Genomic DNA, 19,406 nt, shown 5'->3' on the forward strand with positions numbered 1-19,406 from the left:
CCTTAAACGAACACCCATAGCAGAGATGCTGCCCTGAGGCCTATGGACATTCCTTGGCTATATTTGGTGACGGATGGAGAATTTGTTGCTTCCCCTTAACCCATCTGTTCTCCTTATTGGCAGGAAGGAGCTAACACCAGAACTGCAATGTCGCTATTTGGATAAACCCAGTACTTCAGCAGCAATAAATCTCCTCTAAAAAGCTTTTGCTGACTCCCACCTGTTGGCTGGGAGAAGATCAAGTTGACAAAAGTCTTCTGCCAAATTGTATTTTTATCCAGGACTTCATCACGAGTCCAGGTTACAACAAAAGCCTGTTCACGAAGCAGAGGAAGGTAGCTATATCACAGCACATCTCTCAACTCTGGGATCCCCCCTCTCCCAGAGGCCTCCAGTTCCCAGGTAGCTGCTTTTATTACATTTTCTGAATTCCCTTAAATCCCAAAAGGCCCTTTTCCTTCTCGTCACCCCCACCCCTTCACCATAAAACCTGGGAGGTCCCAAGCAGGGACCCCAGACTCTTGCTGGCTGCACCAGGGAGCCAAAATACCCATTGTGAGAATGGCAAAAGAGAGAGATGGGCTGGGACCAACACAATTTATTACAGAAAAACACCCAGAGAGATTTCATTAACATGGCAGTCCATTCACAAGAAAAAACCGCTGGAGGACAATGAAATGAAACCCACAGCAACAACACACAGCGGGAAAGTCCAGTCGTCGGCCAGTGCAGCACAAGAGGCACAACCACACTGGCCCACCAGGGTGGGAGATGTGCCCAGCCCATGCAGCCAGTCCTGGGGATTGCATTGCTCCCCCAGCCTGAGGCGATGTCACGGATGGGCACATGAGGAAAGTGCAGCAAATCCACATCTACCAGTTGTAGTGACGCAGGAAAAAAAAAAAAAAACAACATAGGAAACCACGTGGATAAAAGCAAATGGGGCAGCCATTGCAGGAACGGAAAATCCTCCCCACACAGGAGGGACTCAAGAGGTGCAAAGGGAGATCTACCTCACTTGGAGCCCGTTTCCCGTGCCCCATGTCTCCCAGCGAGTCCCTAAGCTGCCCTGGCAGCAGGAGGACCCTAAGCAGTCACTAAAATTCCTGCCTGCACTGTGCCCCTGCCCCCCAGCTTGCACCCAGCTCCCTGTGCATCTCACGGCCCAGAAAGGCAGCAGTGAAAGCTGCTGAGATCCAGGGCCCTGTCCCAAAACCACAACACATTGCTTCCCTGGAGCTAACAGCACCTTCAGACAGGGCATCTCCTCCTGCACAGCCCAGCCCTGCCAACACTCCGCATCCAAAGCGCGCGTGCCTCACGGCACCCAGTGCGAGCACCCATCCCCAGTGGCCGTGCTTGTACCCTGTATCCGATCTCACCAGCACCCTGCCCTGGCCAGGGGTTCCTAAGGGCTTGCTGACAACCCTATTCCTCTTGCAACGTCACCTCCCAGGCTGGCGGGAGGCCCCAGTGCAGCCCATTTGCAAGCTGGCCTTGGCTGGGCTTCCACGATGCGATCTTCAGGAAACACCTTGGAAATGTTTACTGGGAGGCCAGGCTGTTCTCCCCCTCCCAGCTGCCAAAAAGGTCTCCGAGATACAGTTCAGATCCCAATATCTGGGGTTCACATTAAAAAGATGAGACCTTTTTATAAACCTGTATATTAATCGATGTGTTACCAAAATACGTTCAAGACTTTTTTTGTTTGTTTCGATTTTAGACCTTCTTCTAAGGTGCTTGTCACCCAGACGTGACAAATAACAGTCTGTTAACAAAGTTAAATAGTTTGGGGGGCGGAAAGTGCAATTTGCTTTTCTCTGCTAGAGCAGGATTTAGTGCAATGAGAAGACAGTCTCCTGAGCCACTGAAGGCATCACTAGCTTGTTTATATATTCATCAAAAGCATGATAACTCGAGCTCTAGCCTCGCTGTTGGGAAGGGCTGAGCTGTTTTAGCTGAAACCTCCCTGCAAAGTTGAGCTAGAGGCAGACACATACCTTGGAAAACTTCAGCCCATGGAGTCGGTGTTTGTAGAAAACTACTATCTGATGACACTGGGCATCCTTCATGCCCAACCATGGGGTGTACTGCCTAAAAAAAAAGAAAAAAAGAAAAAAAAAGAAAAAAAAAAAAAAAGAAAAAAAAAAACCCGCAAGAAAGAAGTAGTCTTCAAATTTTTCTCCTGAGAGTGTCCTTTGGGACAGGGCTTTGTGCAGAAACATCAGTGTGATTTTCACAACGGTTTTGGAGCAGCTCTCCAATTGATTTCTCTTCCTGTTTTTTAATCAGAGATTTGGTTCTCTCTCACAGCATCACTAGCAGAGGTGTCTATTTTAGGAAACACCAGAGGTTTTAAGAAGCTGAGGAGAAAGAGATTATCAACTCATATGGGCTCAGCCTAGAAAGGGGGAAAAAATCCTTTGATTAAAACCCCCAGGCTGAAATTCTCTGCAGATTTACCTAAATGGACTTCAAATGATGTCCCTAATATATTAGGGCCTGCTTTTAACTTAATTCAAGCCCTAGGCATGTGTCTGCAGACCCTGGACGGCTCACACAAGAGCTGGGCTTTGGATGCCTCACTGCGATTATTATTTTTAAGTGCTAACCCATGCAATTGTGAAACCCAAATTTAAAAACCTGGGCCAACAATACACTAGCCCAAAGCTCCAAGCAGGAAACAGGATTTTTTTTTTTTAAATATATGTAAGTGTTTGTTTCTATTTTTCCAAATTTTAGCGCATGAAAGGAAAGCTAGTCAGCTGACAAAATCTTGGTAAAAGGACAAAGACATGAAAGATTTTCTGGTTGGGGAGCAGGGACTGGGTCTGTGAAGGAACAATATTATGGTTTAATTTTAGTTAAAAAGCACAACATTTTGTTTCAAAGCTGCAAGAAGGCTTTCTGTGTGCTCCCAGCTTTCCAGTTCAACGGTTCAGCCTGAACATTTGCTTTGTAAATCAAAGGCTTTGGGAATTACCTGGGGGTTTAAAGAAAAGCCAATAGGTTAAACCTGCCTGGCACAAACAGTCCACAAAAGGCGAGATCCATCCTCGAGGGATTTTGCCTGAAGCAAGTGCGGAGCATGGACAAACAGGGAAACGGCTGGTGGAGCTGCCCGGCGCAGGAGAGCCTCCAGCCCCACCGGGAACGGGGACAATGCCACGACATTGCAACAAATACCGAGGCGAAAGGAAGCCTTTCGTCAGCCCTCTCCTCCATCCATGCCCCCGACAAGGCTCCTGCTGGGGAATAACCTCACGCTCACCAGGGCAAATGCTCTCTGCCTTGCAGACCACAACCCAGGTCAGAGCGTGGTGCGTGGGGTGAAGTCTGTGCCGCATGCTGGGGGCTGCGGGACCAGCCAGCTCTGCTACTTGCTGTTCGGGGTTTGCTTCTCCTGCGCCGGCCGCTTGTGCTTCTGGGCGATGCCGTAGGGAACGTGGGCAGCGACAGTGCCCATCTCCTTGGCTCCCTCCACGTGGAACATCTGGTCGTCAAAGAAGATGTGAGGACGGATCTTCTTCAGCAGCGGCCCCTTTGGAGCCCCAGCCAGGAACAAAGCCTCATCCGTCTCCAGGCCCCAGCTGCGCAGAGTCTTTAGGGCCCGAGCTCCTGAGCTGGCTGCGCTCCTGGCAGTGACCAGGTAGGTGCGAATGGGACACTCCATCCTCAGCCCCTTGGAATAGAACTTCTTCTGCAGCTTCCCCAGGGCCTCCAGGAAGCCCTTCAAGGGTCCCTGCCAAAGCAAGAAGAAACCATCACTTTGCAGACTTCCATGCTATCCCTTCCTCTAAGCACCCAGTCCTAGCAGAGCCAGACATGCTAGCTAACCCCTTCTCCCTCTGAGCCCCCAGAAATGACAGTGAGGGGCCAGCCACAGCCATCCCATGGGCCAGCAGTACCAGCCTGCTGACCCACCCCATCTCACACTCAACATGCCGACCCTTGGCTTGTTCCCAGAGTTGAGAGCATCCCTGCGGGCTGTCTCTCTCCCAGAGGCTTTTTCTGACTGCACACCAGCACTACCTGTGCCAGAGGCTTGTTCTCGTGAGCCTTTTCATGCTCAAAGAACATGTCCAAGCCGTGAGCCTTCACGATCTGCTCCGACTCATCAGAGAAGAGCACGGCGTCACCATCAAACGCCACCCGCAGCTGGTTCTCTGACACCTCCAGGTCTTTGCTGGGACTGAAGATGGTGGCTGCAGCGATCCCTGTGGACGTAAAGCGTGAGGCAAGAGGTGGCAGTTACCCAAGAACCTAGCCTCATCGCTTATCCGTTGAGGAGCACAGCAAAACACGACGGGCTGGAAGCAAACACTGCAAGGAAATGCACGCACCCAGTAGTGCCTGCAGCTTGGATCCAAGTCCTTTTACAGCAAAAACAAATCCCCAGATGACAAACCTCCCTTTGCATACAAGAATTAACAGGGAAAAACAGTGCCTTTGCCTTGGAAGAGCTGTAGAGCTCAAGGAAAGCCTTATTTCTATGGAAACTAGAGGCTCTTTGGAGCATCGAGGATGGGATGTGGGACAAGGGAGACCCTAGCTGCACATCGATGTAGGGAGAGGGACATTGGAGTTATCACTCCTGGCACCAACCCCCTGAGGGCTCCAGGCTCCCCCCCGCTACCCCCCGCTCAAGCTGGACCCCAGACTCACCCTCTTCAATGGCCCCACTCACTTTCTCGGCGTCAGAGGAGAGGTAGAGGTTGGTGTGATAGGCCTTGAGGTAACAGATTGGGCTGTTCCCTCCCGTCATGCAGAACCTCTCGATGAACAGATCTGAGGACAGATGGACCCAGGGTGAGCCTGACTGCCCCCCAAACAAGCCTTGACGCTGCTCCCCTGTGGCTTCCCAAGAGTCGGCACGATGGGGGCTAATTTTGGTACTGCCGTTCAACAGCATGGCCAGCAGCCAGAGCATCCTTGCCACCAGCCAACTTACACTCAAAGCCCAGGAAATTTGGGAGAAGTGGGCTCAGCATGTGGTTTGGAGGAAGAGGCAGGAGAAAGTGTCTCCTTATCTTGCTGCCAGGCAATAACACTTTGCCCAAAAGCTGTCAGCACCCGTGCAAAGGACAGCTTTGCTCTCAGCTTACCATAGTGGTTGATGCTGTTGATCAAGCGAACCCCAACCTGGGCATGGTTGTTGGTCATGAGGACGATGTCAAAGAGCTCCTCGCTGTCGGGGTAAAGCTCACGCAGCTGCGTGTTCACTGCTTCCAGCGCCTGCAGCACCCCAGGGCAAAGTGGGGAGGTGGGTGTCAGCGAGCCCCAAGCATGGCCCTGACCCCCTTCTCACCAAGCAAAACACTTCTGTTCACAAAACCAGGGATCTGGCCCGACCCCAACTACACCCTGAGCCAAACTGACATCAGCAAGCAGCTTTAGCTGGGAAAAAAACCCTGATTTGGGGGAAAAACACATAGCTACTCTTCTATTTTCAAACACAAAAGGTTTCAAGTTTTCATTAGGAGATGAGAATAAATTATCTCAAAGTTACAGATGAGTGTTTTTCAAGCAATCAGAAAGAGAACAAGTCTCTCCCCACCAACTGGATTAGTTTATTCATTGGGAATGGACAAGAGATTGCTTCAGTGTGGGCCAGCACACAAAAGTGCACTGAATCCAGTGGAACTGGGGCAGAAATTGGAAAATATTTTTAAAGTTTGAAATGCTTCATTTCAACATGTCAAAATTAGAAATTGGCTGACTCTATAGCAAGGCTAAATTCAGCCAATTTAAAAGAATAAATAAATTGTAATTAAAAAAAAAAAGAATTCCCTAAAGGGAAACTTTAATATGATCCAAAGAGACGATTTCTTCAATTCTTGGGCTCAGTTGCCAATCTGGAAAATTCAGCATTTCCTCAGTCCTGGAAGAAGCACATAACTTGCCGGGAGGTTTATTTGACCTCTGTTTGCTCTGTGGTTACATCCCTTCTGCCACGCTGCTCATTTCCCATCCCTTCCCCACACAAGCACCCCATAGCACTCCCCTCTCCCCAGAAGTTTTGGGTCAGGACCACAGTGCAGATTCAGCTTAGTAGGGTGGATGCTCACCTTGACGAAGGGGAAGGCAGCCCCAGGGAGGAAGGGCTCGTTCTCATGGTCCAGCTGGTATTTCACATAGGCTTCCACCCCTTGCTCGTTGTAAATCTTCTGCTCCTCCTCCATGCGGAAAAGCGCTCGCGACGACACCGCGATGGTGATGGCGTTCTCAGGCTTTGGCTGCGGGGAAAGGGAGAAAATGGGGAGGCAGCCCCTGCACCCAGCCCTGCTGCCTGAGAAGGTATCTGTTAAGTTTCAACACAAAAGGCAACGAAGCGAGTGACGCCTCCATAGCGATTTGGAGGTTAATGGGGCAGGTGCAACCCTGATCTTCCAATGCTTCAACAGATGAAGCCCTGATGCACCGTCCCCACACATTTGGGATACACAAGAGCCTTTTTCTGCTGCTCGCACCGTGCCCAAGCCCTCCCACTGCAAACAGGCTCCCAGGACCCACCTGGACCCAACGTGCTACCCCAGGAGAACCACTCAACCCCATGCAGAAGGGATTTGCGTGGTTTTTCTCCCCCCAGCCAGGGAAAAAACCACACATTGCGGCTCGGCCAGATCCGCGCTCCCACGATGCTGTCCAGATGTGAAGAACAACCCGTGCCAGCTCAGCTTATAAAAACACTTGATATAGTTATTGTGGGCGGAAACATGACAAACAGGTGGTGCAAGCAATGATTTATGAGTCATTATTATTAATGTTCGAGGGCTTGATCCAAAATCCACCGAAGTCAACAAGGGGCCTCTAGTGGGACATGGCAGCGGGACAGGGGACACCAGGAAAGTCAATCTCATCTTGACCCCCACCCGTCCTCCCTCTCCCCTTGGAGGGCAGAAGGGTGTTAATCCCCATCACTCACGTGCAAGCATGAAAGCAAATTCATTACTGATGGCCAACAAATCCTCGGTCCCAGAACAGCAAATCCTAAGCAGGGACAGTGGCACAGGCAGCCCTGTTCCCAGCAGACTCTGCCTGCAACGAGTCCTGGGAGCAGGACAGGACTTGGGAGCTCACATGGAGGATGCTCCCCAGGAGCTGTGACCAGTCCCAGCCCACACGCTGCCTGGCTGCGCTTAGGGATGCATCTCTGCAGGGAGCCTGGGAAATCCAGGCCGTCAGCACTTCAGAAACACCTCAACCTCAGCTCCTCTGTGATTTCCAGGATCCTTGAGTAGCACGTTGCCCTGTGAGTAATCCTCCAGCAATGCTGTTTGCCCAGGGGCAGGAGGGCACCTTGGCCAGCTGCTCTGCACACCCACATGCTCCAAAGTTCAAGCTCCCACCCTGCCTAGGGCTGAGCTTTACAGAAACAGCAGCCTGGCAAGGACAAGGTACCCCATTGGCATTGGGGATCTTCACTCCCCACAGGGCTGGGCTTGCCCTGGGGCTCACTCTGCCCTCATCCCAGCCCCACTGATCCTGCCCAGCATGGAGACGCACCCAGGAATGAGTCAATGGCAGCCTCCGTGCCATTCCCAGCACCGGACCCACCCCATAAGCGGTGCCCGGAGCCAGTCCTGCAGCGTGGTCGGTCCCAGACACCTCTCCAAGGCCACATCAGTACCCAAAATCCCCAGCAAGCAGATTAAGCAGTGGGTGATTAGGACTAGACACGGATTAGCTCAGGCTGAGAACATCGCTGTGGCCAGAGGGAACCCTTTCCCACTGCCTTTGCAGAGAAATAAGGTCCCATTTGGAAGAGGCTCTTGAGAAAGCAGGTGAACAACCCCCAGGACATGCAGGATCACCCAGGTCTATACAGAAGCTTATCAGCAACACCAGCATCGCTCCCACAAGTGAGCCGCAGACAGGTCCCCATCTTACATTTAGCTACCCAGTGGGTATTAGCTGTTAACTTGTCATGGGCCAAGTCTTGGCACTCCAACTCATTAATTAATAACTCTGGTGTCATGGGCCATTTATTAGCTGAAAATATTAATAACTATTAAAGGTCTTGGAACATCCGGCCATTAGCCTTCAGCAAGGAGTCCTGCCACGCCATGCTGCTCATGAGTCCCTGCAGTGCTGGGTTATCGGGATACACAGGAGAGCTGCCGGGAGTTTGCTCCCCGATCCCGGTCCCCGACGGACCACAGGGCAGAGCATCCTCCACAGCCAGCCCTGCCGGAGGATCCCCAGCAGAGAAAGTAGGTCAGCAGCACGCACAGCACAGAGGCATGTTCAAGGGGGTGAGATGTGTGTGCGGGGCCATAAGCCAAGCCTAGCCGGGTGCCCAGCCTGAATTTGCATCTCTATCTCCCCACGGCACACACCTTGCACCCGGCGGGTGCCAAGAGCACAGGTACCTTGCGCAACGGCAACAGGCTGCTCAAGGTCCCTTCCCTGCCATTTAAAGGCACCAGCCTCCAGGAGGTTAATTTAAGAGGTAATAAACACAGCAATAAAAATAACCGTAAGCTTGGGGCCTAACTCTGCCCCAGCGTGGGCTGCTGGAGCCCCAGCTGCCTGCGGGCAGGAAGCCCGGCCTCTGGGAATGGGACCTGCTGGATCCTGTTCACTCCTGCCAAGGAAGATTTGCACCCTTGGAGCACTTTCTGTAGGAAAGTCTCACCCGGGCGCTAACGTAGCTCCCAGCTCCGGCTGGGCTGGAACAGCCCTGCTGTTCTCTGGGAAACGCTGACATTTGAAAAATAAGGCAATTCTGCTCTGTGAGGAGGGAGCCACATTTTGACATTTCTTTGAAGTGAAGGTTGCATTTGGAAGCACTCCCTCCTCAGGGTTGTTTGGATGCTTCTCCATCCCCACTAGTACTACAGGTGATCATTACTACATTCAAAAATGGCCTTTAAAGCGTCATAGCACTACAGGAACCACAGCACCTCAAATCCTCCATCAGACTGCTGCGAACAACCCAACAAACCTCACTTTGCCTTGAAACATCACAGTTTTGGGGAAAAGCACCCTTCATTTTTAATAGGAAGCGTGTGCATGGGAGAGGTCCCACTCGCAGTCCTCACCGGGATGCATTTAGTCCCACGAGCTGCCTCGTGGAGAGCCTGCACAGCACCCCATCCCAACGCAGCCTCCTGCTCCAGCTGCCCCAGCCCCGGTGGGTTTGGACACTCTAAATGACAAACTCTGTTTTACCCTCAGAGCAGCATCCAAGGTCAGCCAAGGTTAATTAAAGCTCATCATTCAACACAAGCCCCGGAAGCAGCTGTGGGGCTCTGCTCAGCTGAATCCAGCTGAATTTGCTGCCTGGGGATTCACGACAAGCTCCTCTCCCTTCTTCTTCCCTTCCCACGGGAAGGTCAGATCCAGCCCCATCCTGAACACCAAGCAAGAGACTAATGATGTGTTTAACAGAAATGAGAGCAGGGCAGCACGGGGGAAGGTCCCATCCCAACCCTGGGTCCATCTCCGGGCTCAGCCAGACAGGAGGGACAACCAGAGACATGTCCTGACATCCCAGCCCTCTGAAGAGTAACATCAGCCCTTGGCACAGCCCCCAGGTGGTCCACGAGGTCCAAACCCCATCTCAGAAGCATAAGTGACCTTGCCAGCAGGCTCTGCCTCCATAAAGTGCAAAACCCATCCTAGACCCAAACACCCCAGTTTTGGGGTAAAGACATATTTCAGTAGTGACTGGAAATGGCACATTTTCCTCTGCAGACCCAACAGCTGGCAGGCCTTTAAATCGCCCTCCTAATCGGCGTAAATCCTAAGCAGCCCCCCAAGGATTAAAGGCAGACATTTGGAAATCCCACACGGAATTGTGCAGCGGGGCTGTGCCCTCCCAGCTGTGAGAGCCACAGGTGCCCACAGTGGCACCCAACACCAGCGGCTTCACTGCCAGCCCTGGAGACCATCACTGGCTGGCTCTGAGGCAGGAGCCACAGTGGGGACCCCCTTCTGCACCCCTTGATCCTTCTGCATTGCCTGGGGCTGAATCTGCTGGACCCACCTTGATCCTAAAAACCTGGAGGAACTCTGGCAGCTCCGGGCACTTCCCTGGATGCTGCAGAAGACCAAATCCATGTGGCCAAATTCAAAATTTGGAGGTGAATTTTGGTGTGAGATCTGGTCACAGAAGGAGAAGAGGAAGGGCTTGCTCCAGGGTCAAGCATGGCCCCCACCCCAGCTAAAGCTTCCCAAAAATGAGGCACGCTGGTGAGCCACATGGGTCTCCATGGGTGCAGGGGACTGGCAGAGCAGGGGACGAGCAGGGCACCCAGAGGAGCAGAGCTAGCAGAAGTCCAGCTCCCACCGACCCAGACTCTCCCCCCCCGCGCAGCGTCACTGGAGAGGCTGGGGGACATTTTCCACATTGCTGAAGAGTGACAAGCCTCATCGCTGACCTCCCCAGCTGGCAGGAGCGAGGCCAGAGCAGGCGTGGGAGCCAGGGCGTGAGAAGACCGGAGACCCCTGCAAAGCAGGGAGCCCCATGGGCTGCGGGGACGCCCTGTTAACCAGTTTCCCAGCCAGGAACGGGCTCTCCAAAAATGCTCCCCCAAATCACCCTGCCTCCTGCCATCTTACAGCACATCTCCAGGAGGGAGCAGCCCCCACAGCTCACGCCGGCTCCCCCACCAGTACCTGCTCCGGCTGGCAGAAGCGTTCGGCCGAGAGGACGGACAGACCCAGCACCTGCAAGGGCGCAGACGGACAACAGCAAACTCCATTTCCCGTGTGCACGAGGGAGCCCTGGGTGGCCACAAGCCCCCTGCTCGGGATCAGATTAAAGTTCAAGGCAATGGCTGAGATGTTTTTGAGTTTTCCAAACACATTATTTATAATGCAGAAAAGCGCTCTGCAGCCATCCGTCACAGGGCCTGACAGCTGCCTGGCAGGGCAGGGCAGCCCAGCTGTGTGCGAGGGCAGCCGAGCTGCCTGGCCACGGGCACGGGGCTGCGCAGGCACCGCAGGCATCGTCCCCAGCCCCACAAGCGTGGATGGCACAGCCTAACTTCACGGCCCAAGTGCCTGGATCTCGGCTCTGCTGCTGGTTTGCTGTGTAAGCAAGCCACATCACTGCCCCGTGCCTCAGTTTCCCCAGCTGTACAGCAGAGATGTGCACGCTGGTCACCGAGCTTGCTGCAAGGAGAGGAAGAGGAGGAGCCTGGGCTGACATCCGCAGGAGGCTGAAAGCATGGCATGAAAGACAACCAGCCACATCCCGCCACCAAACCAGGCTGTCCGTCTCCTCCGGGAAGGGTGAAGGCAGCAGCGCTGCCCGTTGGCAGCAGATACAGGACCAGGGGCTGCAGCCGGGTCCCCAGCGGGGAAAGCACAGGGGCTGCTCCCAGTTGGGGTCCGCAGAGCGGGGGCTTGGCCGTCTCCCCTCGCCGGACAGGTCACAGGCAGAGCTTTGTCGCAAAACGTGCCGGCTGCCACCGGGCTCCCAACCTCACACCGTGGGCAGCACCTCTGCCGGAGCCCCACGCTTCGGGGGGACCCGCAGCCTCGAGGATGGCCACGGCTGGGTGGGCTCGCAGGCTGCGGGGCCAGGGCCGGCCCGATCCGGTGTACAGCCCCCAGCCCTGCCAGGCTGCCAGCCCCGCGCTGCCGCAGCTATTCTGAGATACGGCAGCACTTCCAGGCGTTCCCATGTTTAAACCCGGCAGGCTCAGCCCTGGTTAGATAACACAGGCTTTCCCTCTAATCTCCCGGAGCAGGCGAGCAGGGGCAGCTATACCCCTGTGACACCCCACTGCCCTGGGCAAGGATTCGGGCCCCGGGCTGTCCCCCTGCTCCGCCACAGCCACCCCTCCTGTCCCTGGCAGGGCCTCCCACCCTGGCACAGACAGCTCATGGGGCACGGAGCCGCTCCGCAAGGACACCTCAGCCCAGGAGGGACTAGGGAACCCCCCAGGGACCTGCAGGAACCCAGAGGAACTGGGGGGATCCAGAGAGACCCCAGGAAACCAAGGGCAACCCAGAGATGCCATGGGGGCACCTGGAGGGACCCAGGGCTTTCCCAAGGACCTGGAGGGAGATGGGGGTCAAAGAAAAAAACGGAGACACCCAGGGGGACCCCAGAGCACCTGGAGGAGATGGGGCAGCCAGAGGGTTCCACGGGGGAACCCGGAGAAGATGAGGCACCCAGGAGGACCCTAGAGAACCTGTAGGAGATGGGGCACCTGGAGAGACCCAGGGGGACCCGAAGGAGACGGAGCACCCGGGGGCACCCAGAGGGGCTAGTTCCCCTCCGGGGTGGGAAGCGCTGCCCGGCTCGGCACCTCGGGGGTTCTCACCGATTTGGGCTTCTTCTTGGGGGCGAGGTTGTCGTAGAAAGCCTTGGCCTCCTCCCAGGGCCGCCCCGCCGCGCCCGGTGCCCCTGCCGTGCCCGGAGGCTCCATAGCGCGGCGGCTCCGGGGCACCGGCGGCGGCTGCTGCTGCTGCTGCTGGTCCGTGCGCGGCGGCAACGGCGGATCCGCACGTACCGGGAGCTCCCGGAGCGGCTGCCGGGCCGGCGGAGCGCGCTTTATAAGGCATCCCATGAAGCTCCGGGGTTTCAGCCCACCGGGACACGGCTTAACCTCTTCGGGACCGAGCCCGCCCCGCCGTTTTCCCCCCGACCTCCCCTAAATCCCGGGGTGCTGCGGGGGGATGGAGGAGGGAGCGCTCCGGCAGCCGCTCCAGGGCAGGGGCAGCCCCGGGGGCAGCAGACCCCCGGGGAGGGAAGGGAAGGGGGAGAAGATGCCATCAGCAGAGACCCTAGAGAGGACAGGGGAGCAGGAGGTGACAGGGCACCCATGGGAGACACCAGCTCGCTCTCGGGGGTCGTTGGGGTTTGCCCATCCTTGCAAAGCACAGAGTGGCACCGATGCCAGGGGACCGGGCAGCTGGAAGGGCACAGGGGTGGTCAGCACTGGGAGCTGGAGGGGAAGGAGCAGCCACAGCGGTGGCTGCGTGGTGGGTCGCAGGCGCGCTCGCACTCTTCTTCGTGCCAGGGTAACCTGCGCTGTGTGCTAGTTAATGGAACGAGCGTGGATATTAATTAAGGCTCTTCGCTAAACGTTCTCCCACAAGTGCTGGTGGGATTGAGGCCAGCCACAGAGCTGTGTCTAGAGCCCAGCTTTCAGCTCAGGCTGAAAACTGCACCATGACCAGCAGACCCCCAGAAGCCCTCGGGGAGCAGGGAGTGTACCCCAGAGACCAAAACTGGTCAGCTGGGAAGGGCCAAGTGATGGGGGATCCCACCTCATCTCACCTGGCACAGGGCAGCGCCTTGGACGAGGTCACAGAGCCACAGCACCGAAGCCAGCAGAAGGGTTTTGCCCAAAGCTCTGTGCCAGCAGCTCAACACCAACCCTCCCTATGGACCACAGCCTTAGGGACCCCCCCCCATCCCTGCCCACGAGACCGATCAAACACAACCTTGCTCGCGCTGAGGTTCAACCAGAAGAGCAGAGCCAGGGGAAGCTGGGCGCTGGTGAACAAGGCTGGCTCCAGGGCTCGCCCAGCTGCCTGGATCCCAAACCCTTTGGGATGTCCTTCTGGGAGTTTAACATCATTTCAGCCTCATCAAAGACTCCCTTTCCCCAGAGCTTTTACTGGTCCCTCCTGGGAAATACCTGAGCTTCCTTTGGGTTGGCCCCAAGGAATCAGGAGCTTTGAGGGCCCCAGAATCATCGAGGCGATTCTCAGAGCCCCCTCTCAAGCTTGAGTTGCTGCCCTTTCAGACGGAGAGGCCCTGGCACATCCCCAGGTTCCCACACAGCAGGAAGGACCTGCCTCATCCCTCCTTCCCCAGGCACTCCTGAGCTGCGATCACACACATACACACACGCTCCCGGACAGCCCAGGCGAGCGTGGCAGCCAAACCCAGCGTGCAAAGCTCTCCCTCAGCAGCACTCCTAAAAATACACACGCTGCTACAGTTTTGGCATCCTCCCATCTCTGTGCTCAGGTGCTGGCTGCTGCAGGACAGATGAGATGCTGGTGATTTGCAGGGTAGAAGCCAAACCACACACCTCCCCACACACTGGAGCCAGGCGGGATGGGGTGAGCGGCACGGCATGGCTGGGCTCACAGCTGGGAGCCAGTGCTGCTGCCCAGGAGCCAGCCCTGCCTGATTAACTACAGAAAAGTATTTAAAGTTGGTAAGACCTCCTTAGCAACAGCCACCATCTCTGCAGGCTGCTGATGGAGAAGAAAGGCTGGAGGAAAATACATGCAGGGAAGATGGGGGTGGAGAAGAAGAGGCTGAGAAGAAGGACAAAGATACAATGATAGCAGGTCCCAGTTGCTGGTGGTGTTGGGATGGGGCCCAGGACAAAGCCACCAGGTCCTCTGGCTGTGCCCAGCCCTGGATGAAGGGTCCAGCTCCTGGCTGACAAATGAAACCTATTTCCAGCACAGATGAGGGATGTCTGGTCCTGCCCACACCCAAGAGATAACATTTCCTTCCCCAAAGCTACCTGCATTGCTGAAGGGTTACACTTTCACCCATCTTCCAGGTTCCCCAGGCTGAGCCCCACTGTGCTGTCCCCAAGAGCTTCTCCATCCCTTGGAGTGTCACACGCTCAGAGGAGACCTATAAATGATACTCAGGAGTGCAGCATTGTCATCTCACTCTCCCCATAGCGGCAGCAGCCAGCTGCCCCCCAATAAGCCATTCAGGGGGAACACCACACATGGGGGACAGTTTATTTTTCCATTAAAAAAATAGATAACAACTTCACCATCTCCTAACAGATATTACAGTCATCAACACCACAACGTGCAGACTAAATACTGATCTGTGACAATATTCCTGTCCTGGGGCAGAAGGGATGGAGGCAGCAGGCTGGGATGGGGGGGAAGAAGGAGACAGACATGTTTCTTGTGGCCTCAGAGCCTTGCCAGGAGGCTTGGCAGGTACAGGACCCATCCACACTTCTCCACAGCCCCAATCCAGGACCCACCTGTCCCCACAGTAGTGCCACACACCAGGAGCAGTACCAGAACATGCCTTCAACACCCACACTCCTGACCTTGCCCCAGGGCTGCCCACAGATGAGTCGGGCAGCCTCTGCCTTCAATTTGGGACCCCAGGCATCACCTCAATATCCAGGAAGGCCAAAAACTCCACAAAGCACCCAATGTGCTGCCAGGGCACTTATGGAGGTCACGCACTTGCTCTGCCAGCTCACACAGGTGATGGGGTAGAAGGTGGCTTCTGGGATCAGACACAGGCTACATCCAGGGGATGGCCTTGGACATTTCTGCTGTCCCCTAAAGTTCCCTGACCAACCCTGGCTGTTCCCAGGAGCAAAAGCAGAGGTGGAAAAGCTAAAGCCGGGCAGAGGGAGCCAAGGCAGTGAGACCTCATGGCGGGTGCAGCACGCTGCCCAAGCTCCCCAGCACCCTGGGACCACAACCCTGGCCCCTCTGGGCAGCCTTGCAGGGAATTGCCAGTGAAGGAAAGACCAGGGCCAGGACTTGGGAATTTTCAGCCTCCCTGGAGGCATCACAAGCCATGAAGGAGGGATTAGCAGAAAGGGGAAAGAGCTGGTTTCAGTGAAGGATCAGGGTATGGGCCAGGTGGAGCAGTGGGAGAAAGCAGGGAGAAAGCAGCAGGGCCGTGGGAACAGTTGGCCCTGGGGAGCCAGGATGCTCACCACTGGCTGCAGGGAGTCCAGCTCCAGGATGGGAGAGGGTAGATTTGGGGGTAACCTCAAGCCAGCAATACCCAGAGCAGGCTCTACCTGTCAGGGGAGAGCTACAGCCCACGGACTGTGGGCTGCCCAGGACACAGCTGGGAGCGGAGGCAGATGGGTGGCTGGAGGGATGGAGCATGGCTCACACCTGGGGCCAAGCGGGCATAGGGAGGACTCAGCATAAAATAGGGGTGGAAACCATCACAGGGAGCAGAGGTTGGCTTCAGCCAGTCCAGCGATGAGCCCCCAGGGCTCTATTTCTGCATGTCACACTGCAGGAGGAGGACGATGGAGGGGTCGCTCTTTGCTGCCTCCTTGAACTCCTCCAGGGAGATCTGGTCGTCCTTGTCCTTGTCCATCTTTGTGAAGATCTTGTCAACACGCTGCTGGGGCGTCAGCCCATCTTGGTTCATCCTCATCATGATCACAGTCCCCACCATCTTGTAAATGGCCTGGAGCAAGAAGAGAAGCAAAGTACCAGAGCAGGAATGTTGGATGGGCAGAAGGTCCCAGGACAAGGCAGGAATTTTGGATGGGCAGAAGGTCCCAGGACAAGGCAGGGAACAGGATTGCTGCTCTGCTGGGACCCAGTTAGCTGCTGGCACGAGCTATGCTGCTGCACAGCTCCAATCAGGTGCACACCAGGTACCTTTCAGTCAAGGCTCTGGGCAGGAAAACTCATTCTTTGGTGCCAAAAGGGACCCAGTAGCTGTGAAAAGCCTGGAAAAAGCAAGCTACCCCTGCTGATTTTACCACCAGTACCTCAATGATCTCCAGCATCTCCAAGCGCGTGATCTTCCCATCCCCGTCTAGGTCATACATCTCAAAGGCCCAGTTGAGTTTCTGCTCAAAGGTGCCCCTGGAGGTGACAGACAGGGCACAGATGAACTCCCTGAAGTCGATGGTCCCATCACCATTCTTGTCGAAAGTGCGGAAAGCATGCTGGGCAAACTTGGAGGCATCTCCGTAGGGGAAGAACTGCAGGGAGGAGAGAAGAGAGAGATCGAAACGGGGAGGGGGAGCTTGATGCGGAGGCTGCACCCAAAGCAGCACCCTTGACCCAGCAGGGGCAGGGTGCTCCAGCCCCGCAGGCAGCACTCGGGCCCCTGGTCGGAACCCACCTTGATGTAGAGCTGCTGGAACTCCTCCAGGTTGAGGATGCCAGTGGGACAGTCCTTGAGGAAGCCCTTGTACCACTGCTTCAGCTCCTGCTCGCTGAACTCCGTGCTCCTCACCAGGTCATCCAGCATCTCCGGGGCCAGTTTGCTGCTGTGCTTGCCCATGGCTGCCCCTGGGAGGGAAAACACACGGCTCCTACACACCAGGCACAGGGAGGGTTGGTGTTTTCAGGCTTTCCTCCACCCTGGCAGCCGGCTGACCCTGCATGCCTCTTTCCCACACTAGAGCTGATCCACCCAGTTGATGGGTGTCCGTGCACTGCCAAATGCTGGGACAGCAACTGTGGCACTGGGGACAGGCTTGGTGCCCGTGCTCGGCTGTGGCCCTTGCTGCTGGAGATGTGCAGGAGCTGACCCTAGGGCAGCCCACCAGTGCGGCCAGCAGCATCACCTTCAGTTCCCTCCATCTCCTAGGCTGGCTCCCTTTGGGCTGCAGAAAAACACTCAAAAAGCAACTGAAGACCCAGAACTCCTCACACAGCCTTTACCAGGCCACAATGTCCAGCTGCCCTCTGTAAGGATGGGACAAAGAAGAGGTAACACAAGTCTGCCATTAAAGTAGGGAAAAACCTCACTGGCACCACCTGACTTGCAACTTCCAACTGGCCACAGCGATGCCCGACCTGCTCCTGGCCAGCCCTTGGTGAGGATGGGGTCCATGGCCAGGCACCCCTCTGCCACAGGGCTGCCTGCAGCACGACGCACTGGAGCACTGACAAGCCCACAGCTGCGTGGGCAGGACGCGGAGCTGCTCCGATACACACCGTGCCCGCTCCCACGCAGCCTTGGCTGCCGGCACTGCTCAGCCCGAGCAGCAGATGGTTTGCTGAGAGCTCCTGGAGCTTCTTTCTCCATAGAGAAAGTTGAGTAGAAGTTCACCTGGAGCCCAACCAAGCACCATCTCCCTTCCGAGCATCTGATTTCCTGGCCGTGTGGGCTTGGGGGACACGGGGGTACCCTGGGATGGGCACAAGCCTCCCCCCGCAGCGATGCAGGGCTCCTCATGCTCTCAGCCAGCCCCGCTCCCAGCTAATCCTGCAGGCAGAGGCTGTTTCCTGCCCCATCATCCCACCAGCATCTGTCACCGTCTGCCACGGCAGCGCTTAACCCACCACCCCTCGGCAGCCAGAGCCGAGGAAACGTCCGGACGCCCACAGAGCACAATGCTTCTCCAGAGATCCCCAGCTTGGCTGCGGAGCTACACGAGCCCTCCTGGCATCACGGTCCGGCTCTAACCTGCAGGGACTGATTAATCCCCACCATGTACCACGCTCGTGTCCTCCTGCATCTCCCACCAGCCGCGCTGGCAAGGGCACGCAGCCTCTCACCTGCGCAAGGGGCAGCTTTTCCCATAAGGGAACAGCAACGAGGACCTTTGCTAGAACCACCACACCTTATCCCGCAAGCAAAGCCCTCGAAGACGCCAGGACTCAAGAAGAGCATCCTTTGGTCCACCAGATTCCCCTTTCAGAGCAGAACCCAGCACATGCCATGCACGAACCACTCGTCTCAAAGCGGGGATATCATCATTGGTCCCAAAACAGGACTGAGGGGGGTCGCAACGGGTGTGTCGTGTCCCCCCCGGGGGGGCTGCACCCTGGGCAGCACAGGGCACCCAGCCTCCAGCACCACCCCGACGGATCGGCAGCCTGGGGAGCAGGGAAGGGGCGCAGGACCCGGCCCCAGGAGATGGATGAAGCTGCCGGCTCCGGCCACCTGCCCCGACGGCAGCTCCGTACCGGGGAACCGGGTCCCGGTGCGGGGACGGGGGGAAACCGGGTCCCAGCCCTGGGTACAGGACTGGGGGGGGTGAAGCTCCGGCCCCGACGGCCCTTACCTGTCGTGCAGGCGGCGGCTCGGCGTAGCACGGAGCCGGTACCGGTACCGGAGGGGCCACGGTCCAGCCCGCCGGTTCTACCCGCCCCGCTCCCGCCCCTCTTGTAGCCGCGGGCCGCCCCCCCCCCCCCCCCCCGGCGGCAACGTTCGCCCATTGGCTGGGAGAGCTGTCAATCAACAGGGAGGGGCCGCGGGGGGGTGGTTCGAGGTGGGATACTGGGGTGGGGGGGGGGTACTGGGATGCTGGGAGGAGAAATGGCGCTGGGATGCTGGGGGATGCTGGAGGGGAAAGTGGAGGGGATGCTGGGGACGATGCTGGGACTGGGATGGGGGGGGGATGCTGGGACTGGGATGGGGGGGGTATGCTGGGACTGGGATGGGGAGGGGGATGCTGGGACTGGGATGCAGGGGGTGCTGGGTCCAGCATCATGGGTGCTGCCAGCCCTGCCTGCCCGACAGTGCCTGCCTGGTCCCCAGTCTTGAGCAGAACCCCCCTGCCCCTTCCCCTCCTGCCACTCTCTGCTGCTGCTTCCCTGCTTCCTCCTCCTCCTCCACCTCACTCCTGGCTCCTGGCTCTGGTGGTGGCTGATCCCAAGGCACCCCAAAATCCCTTTCCCTTGGTGTCCTTCAGGGCTGGCAGGGGCCATGCTGCCTGCATCCCCCTGCCAGGCACCCAGCGCCGGGCCCCCCACTGCCTGCGCTGAGGGGACACTGGGACACA

At 56.7% G+C, this 19,406-nt stretch overlaps 2 protein-coding genes across 3 annotated transcripts; both read right to left on the reverse strand.

The window, feature by feature from the left end:
- Positions 1 to 583: 583 nt before the first annotated feature.
- Positions 584 to 18,594, reverse strand: NT5C1A (5'-nucleotidase, cytosolic IA). Of its 2 annotated transcripts, XM_030038248.2 has the most exons (7): positions 18,589 to 18,594; positions 12,282 to 12,416; positions 6,069 to 6,236; positions 5,106 to 5,235; positions 4,666 to 4,788; positions 4,033 to 4,217; positions 584 to 3,742 (listed from the first exon to the last, which is right to left on the reverse strand). In XM_030038248.2, exons 2-7 carry the CDS (start codon positions 12,384 to 12,386, stop codon positions 3,377 to 3,379), a joined length of 1,077 nt encoding a protein of 358 aa, XP_029894108.1. In that variant the 5' UTR covers positions 12,387 to 12,416; positions 18,589 to 18,594; the 3' UTR covers positions 584 to 3,376. The 2 variants fall into 2 exon arrangements, with proteins under 2 accessions (XP_029894108.1, XP_029894109.1); XM_030038249.2 differs by lacking the exon at positions 18,589 to 18,594 and having other exon boundaries at positions 12,282 to 12,540.
- HPCAL4 (hippocalcin like 4) lies at positions 14,666 to 18,792 on the reverse strand. Its single transcript, XM_030038269.2, has 4 exons — positions 18,687 to 18,792; positions 16,793 to 16,962; positions 16,434 to 16,649; positions 14,666 to 16,123 (listed from the first exon to the last, which is right to left on the reverse strand). Exons 2-4 carry the CDS (start codon positions 16,952 to 16,954, stop codon positions 15,926 to 15,928), a joined length of 576 nt encoding a protein of 191 aa, XP_029894129.1. The 5' UTR covers positions 16,955 to 16,962; positions 18,687 to 18,792; the 3' UTR covers positions 14,666 to 15,925.
- Positions 18,793 to 19,406: the final 614 nt, after the last annotated feature.

This window comes from Aquila chrysaetos, chromosome 16 (genome assembly GCF_900496995.4).
Source record: "Aquila chrysaetos chrysaetos chromosome 16, bAquChr1.4, whole genome shotgun sequence".
Taxonomy (NCBI): Eukaryota; Metazoa; Chordata; class Aves; order Accipitriformes; family Accipitridae; genus Aquila; species Aquila chrysaetos.